Below are 23,281 nucleotides of genomic sequence, written 5' to 3'. Positions count from 1 at the left end.
TCTCTCTGGAGTTACTTGTGTTTCAATAACTTACTTTCAGTTGTTTATTTTGATGTCGAATCACTAATAAAACACATGTACCCTGGCATGGAGTCCAACCAGTTGTCAATACTAAAGTCAACCCATTCTTATCATCCTGATTAAAGCGTTAAAACGTCCACGTCCATCAGTGGCGCGGGTCATCCCCCTCTCAGACGCAGCTGTACGCAGTGGGAGCCACACCTCTCAGTGCGATTATGACATTATCAGCACTCTCTGCCGCACAACGCTGATGGGTTTTGTGTTGGCAGTGCCAGGCAACAGCATGCGGAGCTGAACTTTGATCACACAATAGGCTTTGTTCTGTGGTTCAAAGCCTGCCCTGGGATGGGGAATCCAGTTTAGAAAGAGCTCATCTCACACTTCACCAAAACCAACATCGGAGCTTTCGTCAGCAGCAGAGGATTTTCTATCATAGTCACTCTGTGTAACAATCACACTTCTGTGTGTATTGTGTAACTTGTAGTTGTCGACAGTCTCAGTGCTGATAAAGTTGACATTGAAAATAACAGACGACTGCCTGCACGCTAAGCCACACACCTCTTAGTTACTGTTGCTATGCTTTCTTTTCACACACACACGACAGTTTTTGAAAGTGTTTGGTTTTGGACAAGCTATGATTGGACGACCCCTGTGCGAAGGTGAGATGTAGCGTAGTGAACACAGCTTTGACGGTATATTTACAATTATGCTATTGATAAATAAAAACGCACACAGTGAGTGTTTAGCTGACTTTATTCTTATTCACATTTAAAAGATTCTCGTGGCAGCACATTCTTCCACCATACGTGCAAAGACATCTAGTCCCGCAGAAAAAAAGAAAAAATCTCGTAAGACCATAATTTTTGAAAGTAAACCTCAGATAAAAACCCATGTGAGGGTGAGACAGCAGAAAAAATATGAAAAAGCAGCATTTAAAACTTTTTTTTTGGTGGGGGGGTTGATGTGCTTTGTGTGTGTGTGTGTGTGTGTGTGTGTGTGTGTGTGTGTGTGTGTGTTTGCTGTTTCCAAACAGGCACATTAACAGTCGAGGACAAAGCTTCACCTTGGGGTCAATCTCTACCAGCGTTACAGAGCCGACAACAGCAGATGTGGTCCTTCCGCTTTGACAAACATGATGGAGGCTTCAAATCAAAGTGAAGTGAATGTCGGAGCGACAGAGAGACGAAGAGAGAGAAAGAGAGAGAGAGAGAGAGAGAGAAGCTGGCAGAGGAGGGATTCAAAATGTTTTTTTAGCCTGTAGGTGGGAACTGCCTACTTGTCACCGAGTTGTCTTCTTACTACACAAAGTGTCGGCTTCCTTTCTATACACTCGTGACACACACTACATATGTAAGCAGTGTGTCTTACACAGTCACACACAAGCAGAAAACAGCTTGCTCTCTCTCTCTCTCTCGCTCTCTCTGTCTCTCGCTCTCTCTCCTGTGGTTGAAGGAATTGTTGCATCTCCACAGAGCCTGCTGTGTTCCAGGAAATATACATACCAACATGTTTCTGAGGAAGCTTCCGTACACTGTCGCCCCAAATCCCAGCATAGAAGGCCTGTCTGACTGAGAACATGCATATGTATAAATATACATGTATGATTAGCAGGAAACTGAATTGCAATAATCTCTTTTAATATTTCTTTTCAACTGTCCAGGAGAAAAACAGCAGTCGGCAGCAACAAAATCTAAAAAAAAAAAAATTAAGAAGCTGAAAACCAGGAGATAAAAAAAAAATCCAAAATGGAAAATCCCCAGCTAGTGTAAACAGAACCCCATTGCAGCGCCGTCTTCACCACCTGTTCCTAGTCAGTGTCGTAGTCCACATTCTCAGCAGATGTCTGATGGTTATGACTCAATTCAGTTTGGAGGCTGGTTACAATGAGAACAAATGGGCTTCAAGTTTCTTCCCACCTGTGCATATGTCTGCATGTGTGTGAATATGTGTGATCACTGGTACTGGAGGTAGTTCTTTAGAGTCTGTGGCAGCGGGAGTGTGTCGATGTGATGTATGCGCTCCCTGCCCAGAGCCAGTCGAGCTACTCGCCTGCACAGGTCCATGAGGGGCAGGGGCTCCGCTGTGAGGGACGAGAGAGACAAGACAAAAGGTTAGTTTACGTCCAGTGAGCACAAGCACCAACACTGAGGAGCTGAATGTAGCACAATACAAGGTGCAGGGGAGTATTTCAGAATTGGAATGAAGAGGCAGCAAATCAATTTCTTCATTGTAAATAATATCAATGTTTAAAAACAGAAAATAAACACCTGAATTGTCCACCGGCATAAACACTGAAAATCAATTTCTCCTCCACTCAACTGAACAGACTGCAGACAGTGAGGACACCACTTCTCCATCCATGATTATTCTGATAATACTTGTACAGGTTCATAAGTAGATGATAAACATGGAGCTGTCTGTGGTTTCTATACAGTTATTACTCATAGTTACTGAGGCTGAAGGTCAGTGACCATGTAAACCAAACATAAAAAAAAATTAAAAAGTATGAACACAACGTAGAATTAATTCACTGCAACTATAATTTAACGGCAATCACGTGCTTCCATTCTCATGTCAATGGCAAGAGAAGCAGCAGCTGATAACAATATTCAAAACTTCACACTGCTCAGACACGTCCTTGGTGTGTGCCAGTGGAACGTGACATTTTCCCTCCCACCAATTTTTTTGGAGGCAATTGTTGTCTGCGTATGTCAGACGGACAGACTCTTAACTGCTGCCCCTCGATGGGTGTCAAGCTGCTCCACCTGGAAGCGCCATCTGGTGAAGCAAAACTCCTGCTGCTCGCAGTCTATTTACGCACTGAAGGACATAAGCACGGGCAAGCGAACATTATACACGTGCTAATTGACGGGCTACAGATTGAAAAGGGGATATTTGTTGTTCCGCGGACCTGCCTGACCACAACATCCAAGAGACGGCAATCACACAAAACATGCAGACTTGATGCTGTGATCTACTGATCAAAGCAACGTTCTAACAGTTTCTTTGCCGGGCAATCTTTGACTTGACTGAATCAATAGAGCATCGAGGCTATAAGTGGGATATTGCCTGCAGCTCCTCAACAACAATGGTCCCATGAGCTATAATCTTTTTAATCACCACTTTAATATTGCATTTTTTTAAAAATCGTAATTCTGTTTAGGTTATTTCCCCCCCATCCTTATTCGTGAGCGTGTTTTTTTAGTTTGAGAGCAGGACTTATTTTATTCACATTTTTTAATGCTTTGACTCAAAACCCCCGTTCATATAACTCTTGCCTGTTCTTATATTTGCTCTGCTTGTGCTCAAGCTGTGCACTTGCAATGAGGTATGATATTGTTCTGACAGATTTCCTGTGCTCCAGCACATGTAAAACGTCTTTTCTCAGATTTCTCAACCAATAGAACACAAGATGTGGCACAGTGGGTGCTTTAGCTTTATTTCTTTAAGAGCCCCCAATACACGTAGTTACTCTAAACAGGTACTTGCACCCTCGGCCTCCATTGCTTTATTTACACTAAGCTAACACACCCATAACAAAGGCGGGACAAATTTTTATGTAAACGCTACACCTGCAGATGTTTCACGTGTGCAGAGAATCAGCGTGACATGAGGAGAAGAGCTGAAGCGAAGGAAATCATACAATCAACAAAATATCTGAGTGCAAACGCAGTCTGAGCACAAAAACAGCAAAGCTAAGCACAAGCAGGGTTTTTTTTGAGGGTGAGAGTAGAGTGCTGAGTGAAAGCATTACAAATCCTGAACATGAAATCTATTAGTCCTGCTCTCAAACACCACGCTCTTGAATAAACATAAGAAAAAACTACAACATTCAAAAAACAGCAAGCGAACAAACACGCAGACTTGATGCTGTTATTTATGGATCATTTTAACAAAGTTTTTTTTTTCAGGCCAAATGCCTTGAAATAATTGTTTCAATAAATTATAACATCGAGGCTAAGAGTGGGATATTGCCTGCAGTCAGCTCCTCCTCAACAATGGTGTAAGTCCCATGTGCAGTCTTTTTAATCACTATTTTAATATTGCATGCTGTTTATGATGTTGATTCTGTTATTTTGCACAGTAAAAATATATTTGCTCCTGCAGATATGGGGTTGTTAAAAAACACACACCGTACATTTATATTCACAGACAAGCACACCAAGCCGAACAAGCCCGTTCTGTGTTGGATTAAAACATTTCACTCCGCAGTCCACTAAAGGTTCACCACATTACCACGAACCAAGATCCAAATAAATGTGAAGCAACTACGCAACATCTAGGTTCAAGTGTGTTCATGGTGCCAGAGCAGACGGAGCCTCTCGAGAGGCCTCTGGCATTCCTCTGGGCATGAACTGCTGCCCTGGTGGCTACGTGAATGGTGAACATGCAAAAACGGCTAGAAGGAAAAGAGCTTGTCTGGAGTGAGGACTGGACAAAAATCTGATGAACATCATGTCAGGATTCTAATTAAAAGCAGATTACCACAGAAATCTTCAACGCCTCTGTTGGGATCAATTACGATTACCTTTCCAGTGATAGATCATATCAGAAAATCCCCATGTCTTTGTCGGGGATGTTATTAGCAATTAATGTTGGTCTTTCCTTACTGAATTCCTCCTCTGTGGTCTGGAAGGTGACCTTTGAAACAGCAGTGAGGGAAAACAATTAAATCCGCAGGTGAACAACAGCTGATGGGACAGAGAATAGAGCCACTATCTGGATTTATTTGACTCTCTGTGCGCTTAATGAAAAGCCTTTGTAGGAGCACCGTGGGGACATGTGGCTGATAGCGGATTCATTTGTACTTACATCAACGGGCCATGAGCCCAAATCAGAAACACCTGATGAATGAACACAGAGGGTTGATTAGAGACACCGTGCTGTGACGTGTGCGATGACACTGTACAGCTGATAATTTCATTCTTTGTGACGAAACTACTACAGCTGCGTGTACGACCACGCATGCTCGCACGGTGCGCTGCACACGGAGCCTCTCTGGTGCGAAGGAACCCCCAAAGATGGATGTATTTTCAGTTTGGACTTGACAGCACCTATCAATCAGTCCACCCTCATATCACTTGCTCATCAACGCGGCCCCCGCATTTATGTAGTTTCCATAGTAACCAGCTCTTGTCACTGCACAGGGAGTGTAGTCACAGACGCACACATTACATGCATTGTATGTGTCGAGAAGTGCTGCCTGTGTTTTTGCCAATTTAAACTGTCAAACAAATGTAAGTCGAAAGAAAAGAACAAAAAAAAAAAAAAGACTCAACACAGGAGATCCCCCCAAAAAAGGAGACAGATGTAGATCCACCCAGATTACAGAGAAACAAGAAGAACAACTGGAGTTAGAAGAGGATTCACCAGTCAATCAGTTAGCGTTCTGCAGAAATTAATATATTTACTGTACATTTAATTCAACCAGCATCTGTATGATACTTGTCTTCTCCCCCAGTGTACGCTGTCATAAGTACCAGGTAAAAGGTAATAACAAGCTGCCTGGTCCAACACTTTCATTATATCAAGAGTGACACCTGACTGCTGGCGCTAACAAGAAGAAACTCACCAGGGACAATGGCATCACTCTCTGACAGTGATCTCCTAAGAAAGGTGATGCTGTGATTTTACAAACTTCCTGACAACCAGCCAATACCTGCCGGCACAGACTGGTCTCCATGGTAAGGGTTGCCCAGGGCGACAAGTGGTCCTGTCAAGACAGTATTGATGAGCACCAACAGGAAGTACTCACTGTCCATCAACCAGTACTACAGACAAACACTGCTCGGTGGCCTATGTTGTGGTTGATACAATTCTGATTTCGGTGTTTGTATTGATAGATGATAATGTTCTTTTGTTGAGAGATACGCATCATTTACATACTGTTCTACATGTACTTTAAGTCTTTATTACATTAAAAAGCAGCCTGCATGTCACTTCTCACATATCAAAAACCTGAATGACTGAAAATAAACAGGTTTAAAAATTAATTCATCCTCATTAGCGTGGGAGCTTTTGGCCAGTATTCTTCAACTCCATTTAATCCATCATGTGACTGTCTTCTCCATTTCTTTTCTAGCACTTATACCTTTTTTAATGGCCCTCAAACTATTTTCTGCCAGACATATGAAACAGTGAAGACAGGATAGATTGTGGGAGAGCGTGGTTTAAGACAGCTGAGCGCCTGGCTGGTGCGCACACCTACCTGACACTTAATCGAGAACAAAGTGGAGGAAGAGGAGGGGTGGAGTTCTGGGATGGCGGCGCGTCAGTCAGTCTGCCCTCACTGAGGTGAGATGGTTTATGGGCGGCCGGTTTCTTCCATAACGCAACCACAGAACAATGAGTCTGTGAGGGTATGTGTGCTCTGCATAGACATCAGCTCACCAAGAGACATCACGGCCCAGTTACGTCCTATTTAGAGTAAGTGCCAAGACGTGTCCATCTTTCTGGCACGCGTTCCAGTAAACTCCACCCCCCCCCCCTCTGTGTTCCTTTCATTACACAAGATATACCCAGGTCACAGGCAAGGGCTGCAGACTCCCAGCCATCAATATCTAATAGATTAGCATAAAACCGGTGGACTGTCTGACCTAGTTTTTGAAATGACAAGTGTATGTGTCTACATATACACCCCTAAGGCGTAGACACACCTCCACTGCCACTATGTTGTTCACTGACAGGTCAGGAGAGAAAAAATGGGGAGGAGACTAATGTATTTCAGGATGGACAGAATTAGATAAATGATGTATGAGAAAAGAGAAAATTGGAGCAGGAGAAAGAAGAAAGGATGCATCAGAGCACATTGTCACCATGTAACTCAATTCAAAGATGCAGGTTTCCTGATGGATTCAATCGATCAGAGTTCCTTCGCAATATCTTGCCAATTTCTGACTGTTGTTACCTTAAACCTGCTATTTCAGCTCCAGACAGAAGCACACATTCAAGACAATTTGGTGTTAGCTGCATGATGCCCTCTCTCTAGGCTTACTGCTCAGTCATACATGCACACAAACACTTGCAAGGATGATGAGATAACAAACATAAAGAAATATTAAGGCTAGAAGTGATTAAGACCATCTGACGTAGTTTGTCTCATGACACAGCAGAGGATACTCAGTATAACCTTGACCTAGTACCTGCTCTGAGCCCAGACATGAAATTCAGAAGATGTCTGCAGAATTGGGTCCAGTCCAGAGGTCACCTTCAAACTACATAGCAGGAGATTCTCTGCTCCTTCACAACAACATAGAAATCTCTGTAGGATTCAGGTGAGGGGTGGGCAGCACTTCAGCACCGGCGTTGGCGATAATCACATGAAAAAAACCTTGACATCTTTGACAGCGTCTTCTACGTGTATGGCACAGTTTTGTTTTTTTTCCCCCCATCAAGAGATATTTGTTTTCTTTTTATCTGCATGTCTGTCGCGTGTTAGAAAACATCAACGTGCCCACTCTGCCTCTCCTGCCCGCTCACTCAACTCCTTCTGACATCCTGCAGACTTCTTACCAGAGGGCTAGACAGAGAAACTCCCGAGTGAAGCAGCTGAAGAGATGCCACAGACGAGCGGAGCAACATCAAGTGCTCCACCTGCTCTGACTCCCAGGAGAGTGGCATGGAAAAAAATACTCAAAGCAAATTGTGAGTCTTGTCAAATTTGTAAAAACTAGACTTTTGGAGAAAGTGACAGTAAAACCTTGTTTTTCAATAAACAATACTTCACTCCAAAATGTTGTACATTGCCTTTCCCTTTTGTCATTGGACAGTAAAAACACTCCCATTACATGGGTTTGGATTCTGGAACAAAATGTGCCAGAAGGACTTTGTTTACACAGCAACATAATACAGAGAATAAATTCAAGAAGGCAAAAATATAATCAAAAGCAGGAAAAGGGTGCAATCATGCCAAAAACATACCAGGCTTCATTCAATCACTGTCCGTGGTCAGCTGGCTCTGTTTTAATCCCCTCAGCTCCAAACTCCAAACTATTTGTCCAGAGGTTGAACAGGGTCAGTGTCAGTTTATCAACACAGATAAGAAATTCTGACAGGAAACAGAAATATCACCCTCATCACCACACAACAGCTCTCATTGAGTTTGAGCAGGCTGAGTGTAAACGATTTTAAACGTGGGGAAGACCAAATATTCTGTGTGTATGTTCTCCTCTTCAACATTTCCATGCATATAAACAAATATATATATTATGAACTGAAACGTGTGAATTCTGAAAAACAACATGTGTTGAGTGTTCTTGACTGCACTGCCCCAGTGAATGCTGGGAGGTTTCCCATGCAGTCAATACTAACACTGACCTGAGGATTAATTATGGTTTATACCAAGCATTGACATGGACTTGATTTCCAAACAAGAGCGCACAGTTAACAAATAAACCCTGTAAATGTGTTTGCACCCAATTACCTGGATGATAATTGACAAGGTCATTTTAAAGTAATTATATGTAAAGGATTTTGCCACTAAGATGTAATGACATGTTGAACTAGAGCAAGCCAAACAACACTGGCTGATTTTTAATCCAAGGCCTTAAGTAAAGCAGTTTAACCAATAAAGCTGCTGTCAAACATCACATATCACTGAGCTGACGCTTTTATCCAAAGCAACTTCCAATAAGTGCATCCAACCATGAGGGTACAAACCCAGAACAGCAAGAATCACAGACACTGAACTCCACAGGTTCTCCTTGGCTGCTGTCCACCAGCCAGCACACACACCTCACGGCCCAGACATGCCATCCATGCCTCACTAGCTGCTTTCAGACTTGCACTGAACTCCACAGGCCCTCCATACTTTCCCCGGAGGAGGTGGATGTGTGATGGCAAATTTACGAGTGAGACTCTCCGCCTCTGTGGATGTGAAAACACAGCAGGGGACCCCCCCCCCCCCCCGCAGGATTCACTGCGCGTGAGTAGAGGGGTTGATGGCGCTCCGAACACGTGACAGGCGCAAATATGAAAAAACAAACAATATCTCCTGGTGAAAAAGCTGTGTCATACACGTAGAAGACACAGCTGAAGATGTCAAGAGAGTTTGTGGTGATAAGAGCTGACACCGGTGTCTCTGTTGTCAAGGAAATCATGTGATCTACGTGGAGTTGATACGTCACTCCATGTCTTTGTCTGCTGCACCCGGCTGCTCCACCTCTCACCTGAATAATGCAGAGGATTTGTCACTGTCATGAACGCGTCTGTGCAGACGACCCCCCCGCTGTGTTGTGCATGTGTGAACGGCAGAGTCTGGGTAAACTCCATTGCCAATTCTCGGGATTTTATCTGCAGGTCATGTCTGAAAACCGGCTTAAGTTACAGCTTCCACCTGTGAGATGAATATTCCTAACAGCTCTGAACTGTAGACGGGCAAGAGGAAGACATCTCATTTGCATAGGGCAAGCCCTTGGCCAGCAAACGAGTAAGTAAGCTGCCTGGTCAACAATTAACCACCCACCTACCCACCAAAAAGTCAGCTTAACTGTTTCCACAGCAACTGCCACCACAACTCAATGTGTAAACACTGGAAGAAAAGGATTATTGTTGAAGGGGAAGAGGAGGAAAAGGAAGAAAGAGTAGACAGGAGAGCAGGACAGGGGGGGAGGAGATTATACACAATAAGAGCTGGAGTCAAATAGGGTTCATGTGCAAAAGTGGAGAGCAGCGATGTCAGTAGAGTGTGAAACCCTTCCTCCTCTCTGCTCCGTCTTCTTCACATGTAAATTAGTTTGGCTCAGCTTGTTGCCACTAGGCTGACAGAGGCCACTGTGGTGACATGCAATAGAATAGACGGCAAGATCCAGCAGACATTAGTAAGTGAGAGGTGTGAAAACAAACAGGTCATGGCCTTCAAGTGGCCTTGGACTTAAAGCCACAGGATTTGAAATGAAAGATATGGAAAGTGCATTAATAAAGAATATTAAAGGACGATGCAGACAGAAGAGAGAAGTGTGTACAAGGTGGAGAATAACAGAGCAGAAATAAAAGTGAGACGAAGTGAAAATGTGAATTAAATACAAAATAAACCAAAAACCAAGATCCCCACAGAATGAACAAAGTTAATCCTTAGTTACAATAAATGGAGTAACAAAAGCAGGATGTGGGAATAGTGGAGAGTTCAAGAGTTGATATCATCTGGAGAAGAGCTGGAGACCTGATATCACCCAGTGATCTAATTTACATTCTGTCTGAACAGAAGCTTCATCTCATTTACATTGTTTTTACTAGATTTTTGTGCACGAGTGGATAATATGGAATCTGAATCATGTTGGTCTATCATCCTCGTCCAGTGCATCCTCATGCAAGGAGAGGTTGATGTGTGAACACAGCACGAGATCTCCCACTGGATTCAATGCAAGCGAGTGGGGGGGGGGGGGTTGATTCTAGCAGGCAACAGATGCAACAATAAATAAAACAAGTATCTTCCGGTGAAATAGCAGTGACACACACGGGAAAGACACCGACGAAGTTGTTGAGAGAGTTTGTGGTGATGAGAGCTGATGACGGTGTCGGGGCGCTGTAAACATGATCACGTGATCTGAGCAGCAGAGCTAATGCTTCACTTCCTGTCTCTGCCTGCTGCACCGTGCTGCTTCACCTCCCACCTGATTAATGTGGAGGATTTGATGCCGTTGTAAACGCGTCTGTGCAGAGAACCTCCCACTGTGTTGTGCACGTGTGAAAGGTGAACTCTGGGTAAACTCTGTAGCCAATTCAGTGGAATTACCCAGAGGTCATGATTGTCTGCGACACCTCCAGCCTGCTTTAGATCCTTTTGCAACATGCAGGATAGTGCAGGAGAGGGGGGGGGGGGGGGGATGTTACACAACCTAGAGTTGCAGTTCTCAATATTGAAGTGACTGTACTGGTTGGAATGATGACATTTAGCAGACAAGCATGACACTGCCGAAGGAAACTTGGAGAGGGCAAGCTGACACGGACACACTGATCTTTCTTCAGGAGTGGTGAAATATTTTCCTAATAACATCAGAGTTGGACCAGAGACACAAGAACGAAACAAACCAGTTAAAGAATCCAAGTTAGTGACTCAACTGTCAACTGTTCTTATGATATCACATAAGTTTAAGTAAAATTTTTAATGATGGGATAAGTCAAACACAGATCCCATCACATGGTACATGAAAAATACTTTTGGAGAATTGAACCTTTATTTAAAGAACATCTCCTGACTGAAGGTCATTTTACTCAGTTGGTTGTCTATTATCAAGTATGATCACGTGCCTTCTCTTCTGCTGTATCCAAATGCAGGACATGACGTCGGCAGACTGTCATGATGTCAGCTGGCGTCACCGTACGATTAGCTTGGGCAGCTCTATCCCTGCATGAGCAAGCTTATAGTCATTGCATGAACTGTCCTTGTGAGCAGTGTGAGCGCTCCCTGATTTCTTCATCACGAACAGGCTGCAACTTGCCCAACTCACGGCTGCTTTCAATAGCGATCCATCCTTCATTTTCAGAATTTGTCTTTCATATAAAAGACAAATGTTCACTTTTGGTAAATGAAAACAAACGTCAAGTTGAACGCTTCGGAGGAAGATTCCAAAAGATGGGCAATATGCTGAAAAACTTCATCTACTTCAAATCATAATGACATTTTTTCTGAAAAATATCATCCTTTCGTGATCTGTTACTGCAACATCTGACTGAAGCCATCTGACACACACACACACACACACACACACACACACACACACACACACACACACACACCTTTTTTAATTTTCTTACGTTTCATCACGCCTAATAAGCACCAGAGTGGATAACACTCAGATAATAAGGGTGAATCCTTGTCCGAAAAAGGAATTAGGCTTAAAAGGTCGCACAGATAAATAAGTTTTGACATCATACACGTAAGCATGGAACATCCATTCTATCCATGCCCGTGCTACCAGGACAGGGAGCGTTTTATAAGCTGCTGCTCTAAATGCTGCCACAGAACCAGCTCTGATGAATTACTGGGCTCCACTACTCAACTCCACGGCAGTTAGCAAACACTAGAAGGAATTAGCATGTGTTGAGGAGGACGAGTAGAACGACAAGAAAATACAAGATATGGAGAAATCTGACAGTTACTACTCGACAGTGCTGCTTGTCTTGTGCAGCAACCATGAATCACCCAAAAATCTGCTCAACACAACCCCCGTGTGGTCACTTTTTTGTGTGCGTGTGTGCGCGAAGGTGTGCCACTTACGATCTAGTCCGTTGACGTAGCGAATAGAAACCTCACAGTGCCCCCACACAGCACTGACGATGGGATACAGTCTCTTTCCCTTTAGCCCTCTAAAAGCCACTCCCAGATACTGTCCGTCGACCATGAAGCTCAGCGTTCCTTCGTCCATGTCTAGTATTATTGCCAGAGAGTCTGGGAGCACAAAAGACTCGTCCGGCTCCAGGAAACAGGGGTACGTGGGCGCCGAAGTGGAAGCCGGTCGGTTCTTTCCATCATGGTAGAGTCTGTTCCGACCCAGGTCCCAGCCCCAAGACTCGGAGTCCGAACCCACCAGGGCCATGTAACCCACTGAATGTAAAGCTGCTTCAGCAGTGGCCACACCTACGACAGCATGGGTGCCTCTCTGTCTGGCGGGCCAGTGAATCCGCCAAACATGGAGGCCCCTGGTGTAGCCCACCTTGCCCCGGATGCAGTCTGTGCTCTGTGCTACGGGGTGTCGGTGGAACGTCAGCTTGTCATCCTCCTTAACAAAGACGTTGAGGGACCGGTCATCGGCGTTCCAAGCGTGGCGAAGTTGATTCTCAGGACTGGCCGGCGGCATGTCCAGCAGTAAATCCAACCTGGGGGGCCGACAGAAATCTGGTCCCCGCAGCTCGCGGCGCACAGGCTGATATGAAGGCTCCCCACGTACATCCACAGACTTAATACTGCCTGAGATCTTCTGGCCCATGGCTGGGTAGGTCCAATGGAGGACAGGACAGAGGGGAGGGAAATGGCCGGACCAAGGGTGGTAATGAGGGGGTGGTAGGTCCTGACGTTACCTCATGGGCGCAGTCGCAACACAGTGGGTCCTGGGTGGAACAATACCGGACACACGCTCTCGTCAGCTGGGGGAAACCACACTCCTGAAACACAGAAGAAATTCTTGAGTATCTGATGTTATGTCAAAAATTATGTTACATCTTGGCTCCTTGTAAATCAGCAAGATGACAAAACACAGCAACTGATTCACTGATTTTTGTTCATACAATTCTCTGATGTAATGGTAGAAAGTGTTAGACCCCTGTCCAGTAAAAGTATAAATTAAAAGTACTCACTTCGTTATTTTAACAGTGACTTCCAAAATGAAAAAAGAAACTATGAGCAGAAAACACTGGAGCAATGGAGACGTGAGTTGGCACACAGTGTCATAGGGAGGAAACACACTGCAGGCTTCCACTGATATAGTCATGCAGTGTGTACTCCCTCTTCTTGGGCAATCCCTTCTTCACCAAGCAAACAAATGTGATGTAATTCATATTTTATAAGTCTTTATAGGAGAATGTAACCTGAACCGAAAGCTCTGAGGTACTTCCAAACATGTGTAGTTACCCTGTGTGACCAAGTCAAGACAAACTGTACTGACATGAGTTCTTCCTATAAGGAAGCCGCCATTTGTTTTTTCTTACCCCCCCTATAGTTTCTTAGAAAACGCCTCCACATGACTTCTCCATGGAAAGTACAGAAAGTGTTAGAGATTAATCCGCGGAGCCGTGTGTGTGTGTGTGTGTGTGTGTGTGTGTGTGTGTGTGCGAGAGAGAGAAAGTTACACAATATACAGAAACAGATGAAGCGATCAAAACTAAATTTGTATATTTTAAACTTTTAAATTTCATTTATAGTTAGAGACGACACATGGAAACATTTTCAAGTAACAGCCTGCAACTCCAAACAGAGCTCACAAAGTAAGTGCAACATGAGTCTAGCTGCTTTCAGAGAATCTTCTAAAATTATCGGAGGTGTTGTAGTATGTGACAAAGCAAATGTCCCAGTGAGTTTCTGTGGACATTGGCCGGAGTTTCTCCTGCCATTTGCCGGAGTTCATGACTGAAAACAACTTTACGGCTGAGTGTTGCACGTCACCAAGTAACTAGGTTGTGAGAGTTGGGGGTGACAGGAGACGCCAGGTAAAAAACAGTGTGACGGATGACAACGGCTTTGACAATGACACAACCCTGAGCAGACAAAGTCATCTGCGGAACAAAAAGCTCTCTGTGTCATTATCAATTAACTTATTGATGCAAGGAGCCATTTCCACATAAATGAGGTGACTATTTATCACACAGCACAATGCAAAAGTTGACAAAGGAGTTGTGATGACAGCAGCACCTAACACACTCAGCTGACATTTGTTTCTGTGTAACAACACAACACACAGGCTCTTATGTACCAACAGGTTTTGATGCCAACTCCTCAAGCATTTAACACCAGTGGTGGAAACACTGGGCCAAGCATTTATCAGCCAAGCTAAAGAGATGATTGATAAGGATCTGGAGGAGATGAGAAACAAATCTGATTCAAGAAAGCCTACTTAATTTGTAGTAACCCCACAGTTATTGAAGTATATCCTAAGAGCATTCAGAAGATTTGTTGGTTCATTCTGCTGCCATGCAACAGCATTTATGATGCTGAAGACAAAACCAGGAGTCATTTATTTTTAAATGGGCACAGAGACATAGCAAGAGACATTTGAGGGATGAGGAGCTGAGGTCGTAATGTGGCAAAAAGAGTGGATGATGATGATTTCACACTCGCAATCAGAAGCATGAAATGACTCTAAATGAAAGCACTGAAGCAGCAGACTCCAAAAAAAATAATTACAACTCAATTTATCTCAAGAGCCGGCTATCGCCAACTGTAACTGTAGTTTCCTTTACAACATCCAGGTGTTTGGCATGTGCATTACATGTAGTGAACAGAAAACGACCTCACGCGTTCACCGTGCAGCACCTGGAGCGGAGGACAGAGGACTGTGTTATTGTTGCAGCAGCCGTCTTTAAATTAAAAAGGTTAGTGAAGGGACTGAAGAGAAGCTGTCTGGGAGGAAGGTCAGAGCACATTAGGAGTCAAGAGATGAGAAGCCAGAGAGCAATGTGATGGAGTGGAGGGCTGAAAGCAGTGATTACGGAGGAGAGGAAAAAAACAGAGGGCAGGTGAGTGATGGGTCAAGGTTGGAAAACCTGAGTGGGGGAAAAAGTGTACGAAAATGCGGATGAGAAGTGCAGTTTACTCCAGTGCTTCTGTGGATTAATAAAACCGAGTTTAGTGGAAGAGATTATCCAGTCCAAAACCCAAGGACAATCTCTGCACCATCTCCCTCATGTTTGACTTCAATTTATCTGCCCCACTTCTTTAAAAAATATATAAATAAAAAGGATCAGCCTAGTGATTTTCTTAAGCTCTGGGCGTAGATCGTCGAAGCGAAGCTGGGACTGTTAAATATGCAACTTGACCAGAATCCACGGCACAAACTTGTTATCTGGAGCAAGGGAGGCAGTGACATGAAGAAGGCCGCTGGGAGCGTGACAACCATTGTTAGCATATCAAACACGCGCAGCCAGTCTTAACACAAGCAAAACTCACCCAAACACACACACACACAGACACACACCGGCTTAAGGGCACACAAATTCAGACTCGTAAATACGGTGACTTTGAAGTATCAGTCAAACACACACGCTCCTATCTGCACACCGGCACCAGAAAAATCAGCTGGGGGCAATGACGACAGGGGTATGAGCGCGTACACAACCTCTCACTGGGACAATGACAAACTGGCAGGCGAGCATAGCAATTATCACAGACAAGAATAAATGGGCAGATAAACAGATGACAATATGTATGCAAACTGAACAATAAGTGTGACCATTACACTTCCTCTTTTTGAGAGATTTGTATTAGAATTGCATTTTCCTTAATGTAAAAATAACATTACAATACTCAACTGCTCTGCATAAATATATATATATATATATACATATATATATATATGATATTTACAGACTAACCGCTTGTTTTTTCATCAGCGTAATATTTATGAGCATGCAAGTCATCAGCTGGCTGTAGAGTGGGGTTAGGTTTAAGAGCAACATTTCGCTTAAGAGCTAAGGCAATGTGAGACAGCACTTATCACTCAGCCTTGGAAAGCATTTGTTTTAAGAGGGAGACTTCCGCAGTTTTTTATTTTTTATTTTTATTTTAGACAGAGGTTCTGAAAATGTCTGTACAACTGGGTCCAAATATGACGAACATAGCAGCAGATTGTCCAGATCAGATGCACAAAAACACAAAGATCTACGGAGATTGCACCCTTGTCAAGTGTGCAGGAGAAGGGAACATATACATTCCACTGCGGAAATCACATGTTTTTGTTTACAGCACATTAACAAAGGCATCAGACCGAATCACCAAAAGCTCTCAAAACCTTGTTTTTCTTCGTTTGTCCATTCAGGGCCATGTAGAAACACGGTGGTGCTCCATGGTGGACTCCATGCAGCCAATCGCAAAGTTGAAAAACAACAAAATTGTATGGTTAAAAAAAAAATCTTATCTTAATAATAAACTGGTGAGAACATAATTATGAATACTATCCTACACTATACAACCCTCTTTATCCTCTTCACTGCTTTCTCCTGGTTGCAACCGGCTACATATTCTCCTCCATCTCTCGCAGCTTGTTTATTATATGTTCATTTTTGAAAACAGAGGATGATGCAAGCAGGTCACATGGTCATTTGTTCCGAATGAAATGATAGTTGTGTTTATTAAAGTCTTGCAAGAACCACAGACACCAGCTTTTTTCTTTTGTAGAAACCTTGTGTATATATTGTTACCCTGATAATAAATTATGTCAAGGTGTTGATGTTTATTATAAAAAGCAAAAACTGTTGGAAGGCCAGATGAGGTCAACCACCGATTTCCAGGTAATAGTAGCGTGTCATTAGCACAGGCTTCATGTGTAAGCAGACTGACGCAAAACAAAAAGTGTTCAGTTGTGAGTCACTCTCCCACCTCTCAGACGCTCACGTGTGTGAAACACTACACTGGAGATCTAGTGCTGGCTGTGGCTGTGCTCAGGGGGACTGGCTGAACGACGAGCTGCAGCTGAACGCCCAGTTCGTTCTTTTTACATTCCGAACAAAACATGGAAAATGTAACTACAAACAAGTGGACATTAGAGTTTTGCTTACAAGCATGAAAAATAGGGACCTATGTAAAGATTTAAAGATCTAAATATCACTCTTTTGAAAAAACTACATTTTCTAAGAAAAAAAAAAAAGAACTGAACAGCTTTGAAGTTCGTTTCAAGACTTTTCTGGGACACTCCAACTGCCTGACAACACTGAAGCAACCGGACAAAAAAGACTTTGAGAAACTGCCGGTAAGGGATAAGCCCAGTAACAGTCCTGCCAACAGAGAGAGACGGGAAACCAGAGAAAATGTCACAGACTGGAGGAAGACACAAGAGGTCAAGAGACAGACGTGGCCAGTGAGAAGAGAGACATCTTACCATGAAAGCATTTCCCCGAACAGCCAGGCGGCTCTCACACAGCAATGTGAACACGCAATCTCAGCTGCCAAGTAGAGGAGTGGGAATACTTGCTCCTCAGTCTCTGGTCCAAAATGAGGTTGGTACACAGTCAACAGCCAGATGAGTGTGGGACAGGGCACAGACGGCAAAAGGAAAAAAAAAAAAAGGGAGAGAGTGCGTGTCGGTTTGTGTTTGTTGGTAGGTCGGTGAGTTCCTGCTTGTGACGCGAGGATGGGGAAAAACAGCTTGGCTCCAGTTCTCAGCTAAGACTGGAAAACAGCTGCTGGAGGGAGGGAGGAGGGAAGAGAGGGTGAGATAGAGAGGAGGGGAGGGCTTAGTGTGGAGCACGCTCAAAGACTTTCCCAAGCAGCACAAAACCACCCACTCTCTCACAGACGCACCGACTGTGTGCCGCTAGAAAACGGTGGAAAAAAAATGTTGACACACATACACACATGCACACACACACACAGCCACGTATACACACACACACAATTTTAAAACTAACAGCTAATGACCAATTTTCTCTGCCGACTTGGAGAGTGAACAGAGGACCAGTCAAGAAAGAGAGCTGAAGAAAAAACCCCAGCTCTTTAGAAATCCTTCCTGTGTTGTACTAAATCTATAGTCTTGGCTCTCGGTCTAAAATCGAGCATGTGACTTTGCTGGTTTAAGTATTAGGGATTAAGATTTTAACCTTTACTCCAGTACACACATACTGAATATACACAAACTCATTTTACTAACATCTGATGAGAGCATAGTTTAATGATTTACTATTTAATATTTATTGTATATTACACTGCACAAATATCAATCTATTCAAGTCGTGAGGTGGATTGTGCGGTCTGATGCCTTCAGCAGTCTATCCCAGGAGAAAACAGCATTCAATATTTTATTTCTTATTTTTCGGTGTATGGATTTCTCCCCTACTTACTGAATAGATTTCTTTATGAAAAGCTGACGCTCCACCGGTTTCCTCTCAACATCAAACATGATCTCCTTGGCAGATGTAATGAAAAACAACCACTATACCGGAAATATATGCTTGCAATAATACATTTGAACAACACAGTGGATGGTAAGATATTAAGATATTTACCACATGTCTCACGAAGCGTTGTGACCCCTTCTGCTTCCCTCCAGTTAGCAAAAACAAAACCAGCCAACAGTGACATTGTCTTTACAGGAAATTGTTCAAAATGTTTTCATCCCATTCCCAACTTTTCCTAAGGTAGAGGACAGATGACTTTATGAGTGTGTTTCGCAGAGACACAGATATTATCAGATATTTAAAACCTCTCCCTGCAAATGAACCGACAAGATTAATTCTAATAATTGAGCCTTTTCTGGAAGTCCATTGTCCTGAACAGCATCTGTATGTTTTTCCACTTATGGGTAAATGATGGCTAATGACCAGAGCCAAAAGTGTCTGAGGTCATGAAACAGCAATTACACAGTGATACTAAAGAAGAAGTTGTTATAATTCATATGTTTCAGAGAAAATAAAACAATGTGCTGGTTTTAAGCATTAACGTGACACATTATCAGCATCAACGGCAATTACTGCGGCTGATGTCGGCAGCTCTAAATAAGTTAAGCCCAGCAGAAAGATGTGGCTTTTTGAGAATAAGATAAGCCTCCTTTCTCTTCGGCTCTGACACCATCCCCCACTCTCTTCTGATGTATAAATGCTTCTATCCCTCTCATCTTTCTCCCATGGGAGACAAGAAAGCCCTCCTCTTACTTGTTACCCTCTTCTCAGCAAACAACAGCATTCCTCTGTGCATGCTTGCGCTCTTCAGCCTCGGAAGTGTTGCACGCTGAAATCCATGCACATTAACTCAATATGACTTTGCTCAAATTAACTCAAGCGGGAAAAACCTCACTGGAGCAGTTGCTGTACAAAAACTGCACACTCAGCACATTCATAATTGATTCAACAACAGTCATCCATGCTGAAGGCTGCTGCTGCTGCTTGCCCGAGGACTACCTTGTTTTGATGTGGCCTGGTATTGATATGGAGTGAATAAGGAAGCAGACTGACCTCAAGGAGGGATCAGAAAGAAGGCACCCAGAGTGCATTCAATTCATGTCTGTTTGTGGGTAGGTACACGGCAAAGTCGTTTAAGGATACCAAGCATTGTGAGAACACCACTGACAGTTTAAATAGGACAAAAAGGCAGCCAATCGTTTGTTAGGACACAGACGAGTTGGAAAATTGGCAAGAAAAGAAAAACAATAGAACTTTTAACCTTCCTAATCATTAAATCTGGCGACTTTCCATGTCACATTTGCATTTCTTAGCGTTCCCAATGTAAGATCTGTAATTGTACTTCCATGTTGTCATAGCGACTCACCTATGCAGAATGAGCCGCTACGACTACACAGAAGTAAATCTAGAGATCTAACACGCCTCTCAGTGATGTGGAATCTGTGTCACGGTATCAGCTTATACACAAAGTCCAGGTATCGGAAATCGGTATAAACATAAACTGCCCTATGATGAAAATACATCCATCCTCCTTTTGTCTGAAGTCGATGGAGACAGACTTAAAAGCGTGCAGATCAAAGAGTCTAGTCAGCTGAGGCAGTGAAGCTTGTCAATAACAGACCTATTTGTCCAAATGACTTCCTGCTCCTCAGACAAAGACACGCCCAGCGGCTGTGGATGAGCAGCACTTTGCCGTCTCCGTGTCTCTCTGTACCCTGGGAAGAATCCGTTGGCAACCACGTGTTGGAAGTGTAGAAGCCAAAGCTAACCCTCTCTGAAAATCCACTTCTTATACACACGGTGTATTACACCAAAATATGAAGATGATATTCCCACTCATTGTTAACTGATCTAAATTATAAGACTGCAACATTGACTTGCACCCACACCTCACACACTTGTTTGTAGAGTATATGTTCACATTATGGTTTCTATAGATTTCCTCCCACAGTGCATTGCTGATAGGCGGTTACAGCCCTATGTTCCTATGGGGTTTCCTTCTGTATATCTCTGGGATATGCAGCAGCCTCTACTGTCATTGATGATATTATCATAATGAATGTGACAGTAAAGATTACTAATTTCAAGATTTCACCGTGATTATGAGTCCACACCACTCAACTGCATTGACAGGATTGGCTGGGTGCAGGGCCGATCAATATATGCAGACTATTTTGATTATTGATGAATCGCATCAAGCGATATAAAAATGAATAAATAAAATAAAACCATCCGATGCTTTCTGGTTCACAAATGTGAGAGTTTGCTGGTTACCCTAGATCCCATGTTCTCCCTGCAGTGGACTGTATTAGCTAATGTGCACTAACGGACTTGTTTGTGATTGACCAGTGAGCCCAGGCACTGAACAGGCACGCAGCACGCTCTCATGCAAACAGGCCACTGGCCCACAGATGCCGCAGTACACCACTGTGTGTTCACTGGCATTGCATCGTGTCTTTTTCACTATGACCCATCTTCATTCTGCAACGTTTCTCAGCTCTATACTCAGTGGTCAATGTCATAAACAGACACTATGTACAAATATGAATAAATACAAGCACCTCTGTGTGTTTTAGATTCAATGAGTAGATAAGAAAGAACACTTGATCTAACCCAAGTAACCGTAACTAATGGTCTTTAAATATACAGAGAAAATAGATGAACATCCCCATTAAACACTGAAAACATTCATTTATGCTTTTGTGAAAATTCAGTACATAGACCGCTCCCTTGAATAATTGATTAACTGTTAACATTCCATTTAAACAACTGTAACCATAAAACCCATTAAAGAGTTGTACAATGTTAAGTTTTATGTTGATTCACTTAAGTTTTACATTATTGTGAGGGCAATACATGATGTTAAAAACAACTAGTGCAACAAGTCCAGCTCTATTCTGGTTATCACGACAGCTGCAGGGTCTGTTGTGTGCTCTCCAATCAATTAATATGGAAATTAGGTAGACAGAGTTGTGAGGGTCAGTGAGTTCACCTTAACTCCACAGAGAGTTTCCAGAGAAGGAAATTCCAGTTGCATGGCTATTCACAGTCAGTTCAGTCACAGAGACAAGACCTGTTGTAGCTGCACGGTGTTGTTAAAGAGTTGCAGGAAGGAACTACAGACTTCTGCTGCAGATAGCTTAAATAACCACACAAAAAAAAAAATACAAGAATAGAATTACTAGCTTATCTATAAAGTTATATTCTATATTAACTCTCGTCAAAATGTCCAATTACATCTGGCTTTCGTCTGCAATGGAAATAGATGAAATCGGCATTAACCCCTGGTTAAAATGACTGCAGGAGGCATGGGTCTGCTGGCAATAAGAAATTAGTCAAAAGACCTTTAAGCTCAGTAAGTTATCGTTAATTATGTGATAATAAATAACACACACACTTTTACAGGATCAGCTACTCACTCTGTACAGAAAGAAGCCTTAGCCACTGGATACAACACGTGGTGTTTTGGGGTTGTTTGCATTATTTACAATATGGTCTTGAGCCATTTGCCTGTAACACAAAACACCCCCCTGTGTCTGGGCATGTCAACAAAGTCAACTTACTAGAATAGCCCTCAGTATTTATCTCCACCACGACCCAACAGTCCCCTTAAATTCAATCTATGTATAGCAAATTTAACACACTCATAAATATCAGTTCCCTAAATATGCCATATTTTTACATTAAGATCCAATAATTATTCCCTGTGAGAATGGTGAAAATGTAGAATGTGTAAAAGAAATGTCCTGGATCCACTCCTTGATCCGGATCCACACCAAAATATGAAGTGTTCCTCCCCAACACACACCTCATTCTTCCATACTGAATCCTTCCATTAAGTTCTGTGGTAATCTATCCTGTAGATTTAGCATAATCCTGCTAACAAACAAATAAACACAGAGGCAAAGGTAATTGTGATGTTTTTTTTTTACATTGTGAGATGTTTTACATAACCTGTATTGTATTCTGGGAAATTCTGAAGCTTTCATTCTCATACAAATACAAGGCTCACCCTGCACCTGGGTCATGCTGCATTACAATTCTAAGGTTTGGTTCATTAGCGTCATATGCTTCCACAGGTTGAAACCTTAGCCCAAACTCTCCAAGCCTGGCCTACATATCAGCTGCTTTTTTCTAGGACCTGATAAAATATTTAGCAACGGCCTTGGATCAGTTTCTGTGCGTCTACAGGTAACCCAAAACCAGTCCGATCAGGTTTCCACAGCAGGGTTCAGAATGTGAGGTAGATCATTGAGATCAGTCCGATCAGTCCTCACATCACTAACCATCCACCACCTCTCGTCACCTGTGGGACACTTCATCATCACTTTCCTTTGCTGCGGTGACTGCGTATTCAAGTCTTCACTGAATGAAGACAAAGTCGTCCTTCCGTCCACACCAATATCATTTAACACAATGCTTAGCTTTGACCGACTTCTGAAGCTTGAGTGAGGAGCTTGGCTGGAGTTTGTAATGATGGTGGATGAGCACAGTTGGGTGCGGGATTCAAAGCTCACCTCTTAATCCATCGGAGTGCAGGCGTCTTGAGAAAAGTGCATCTCTGTCGATTGAACGGGGCACGGGTCACAGTATCTAAGCTCCGGGTGTTTCCTGTCGAGATAAACAGTGAACGTTTGATCAGGGTGATGCAGGGACACATGAGGAAGAGTGCTGTATAATTTAACAGTTGACATACATGTTTGCAGCGTGGGTTACTACA

The 23,281-nt window shown here is 43.1% G+C and overlaps 1 protein-coding gene across 2 annotated transcripts in view; it reads right to left on the bottom strand.

Moving 5' to 3' along the window:
• Window positions 1-756: 756 nt before the first annotated feature.
• Window positions 757-23,281, bottom strand: part of LOC109634650 (SPRY domain-containing SOCS box protein 4) — a 33,639-nt gene continuing 11,114 nt past the window's right edge. Inside the window, exons 2-4 of one of the 2 annotated variants that reach the window (XM_020095321.2) lie at window positions 23,079-23,172; window positions 12,239-13,122; window positions 757-2,101 (exon numbers count right to left, since the gene is read on the bottom strand). In XM_020095321.2, coding sequence (XP_019950880.1) covers window positions 1,974-2,101; window positions 12,239-12,947 — 837 coding nt within the window. In that variant the 5' untranslated portion in view covers window positions 12,948-13,122; window positions 23,079-23,172 and the 3' untranslated portion in view covers window positions 757-1,973. Of the gene's footprint in view, window positions 2,102-12,238; window positions 13,123-17,546; window positions 17,713-23,078; window positions 23,173-23,281 lie in introns of those variants that run through there. The other variant, XM_069534025.1, reaches the window with a different exon arrangement.

Source organism: Paralichthys olivaceus, chromosome 11 (genome assembly GCF_024713975.1).
Source record: "Paralichthys olivaceus isolate ysfri-2021 chromosome 11, ASM2471397v2, whole genome shotgun sequence".
Classification (NCBI taxonomy): domain Eukaryota; kingdom Metazoa; phylum Chordata; class Actinopteri; order Pleuronectiformes; family Paralichthyidae; genus Paralichthys; species Paralichthys olivaceus.
Note: the sequence above shows the minus strand (reverse complement) of the source record. Positions and strands in the feature narration are given on the sequence as shown.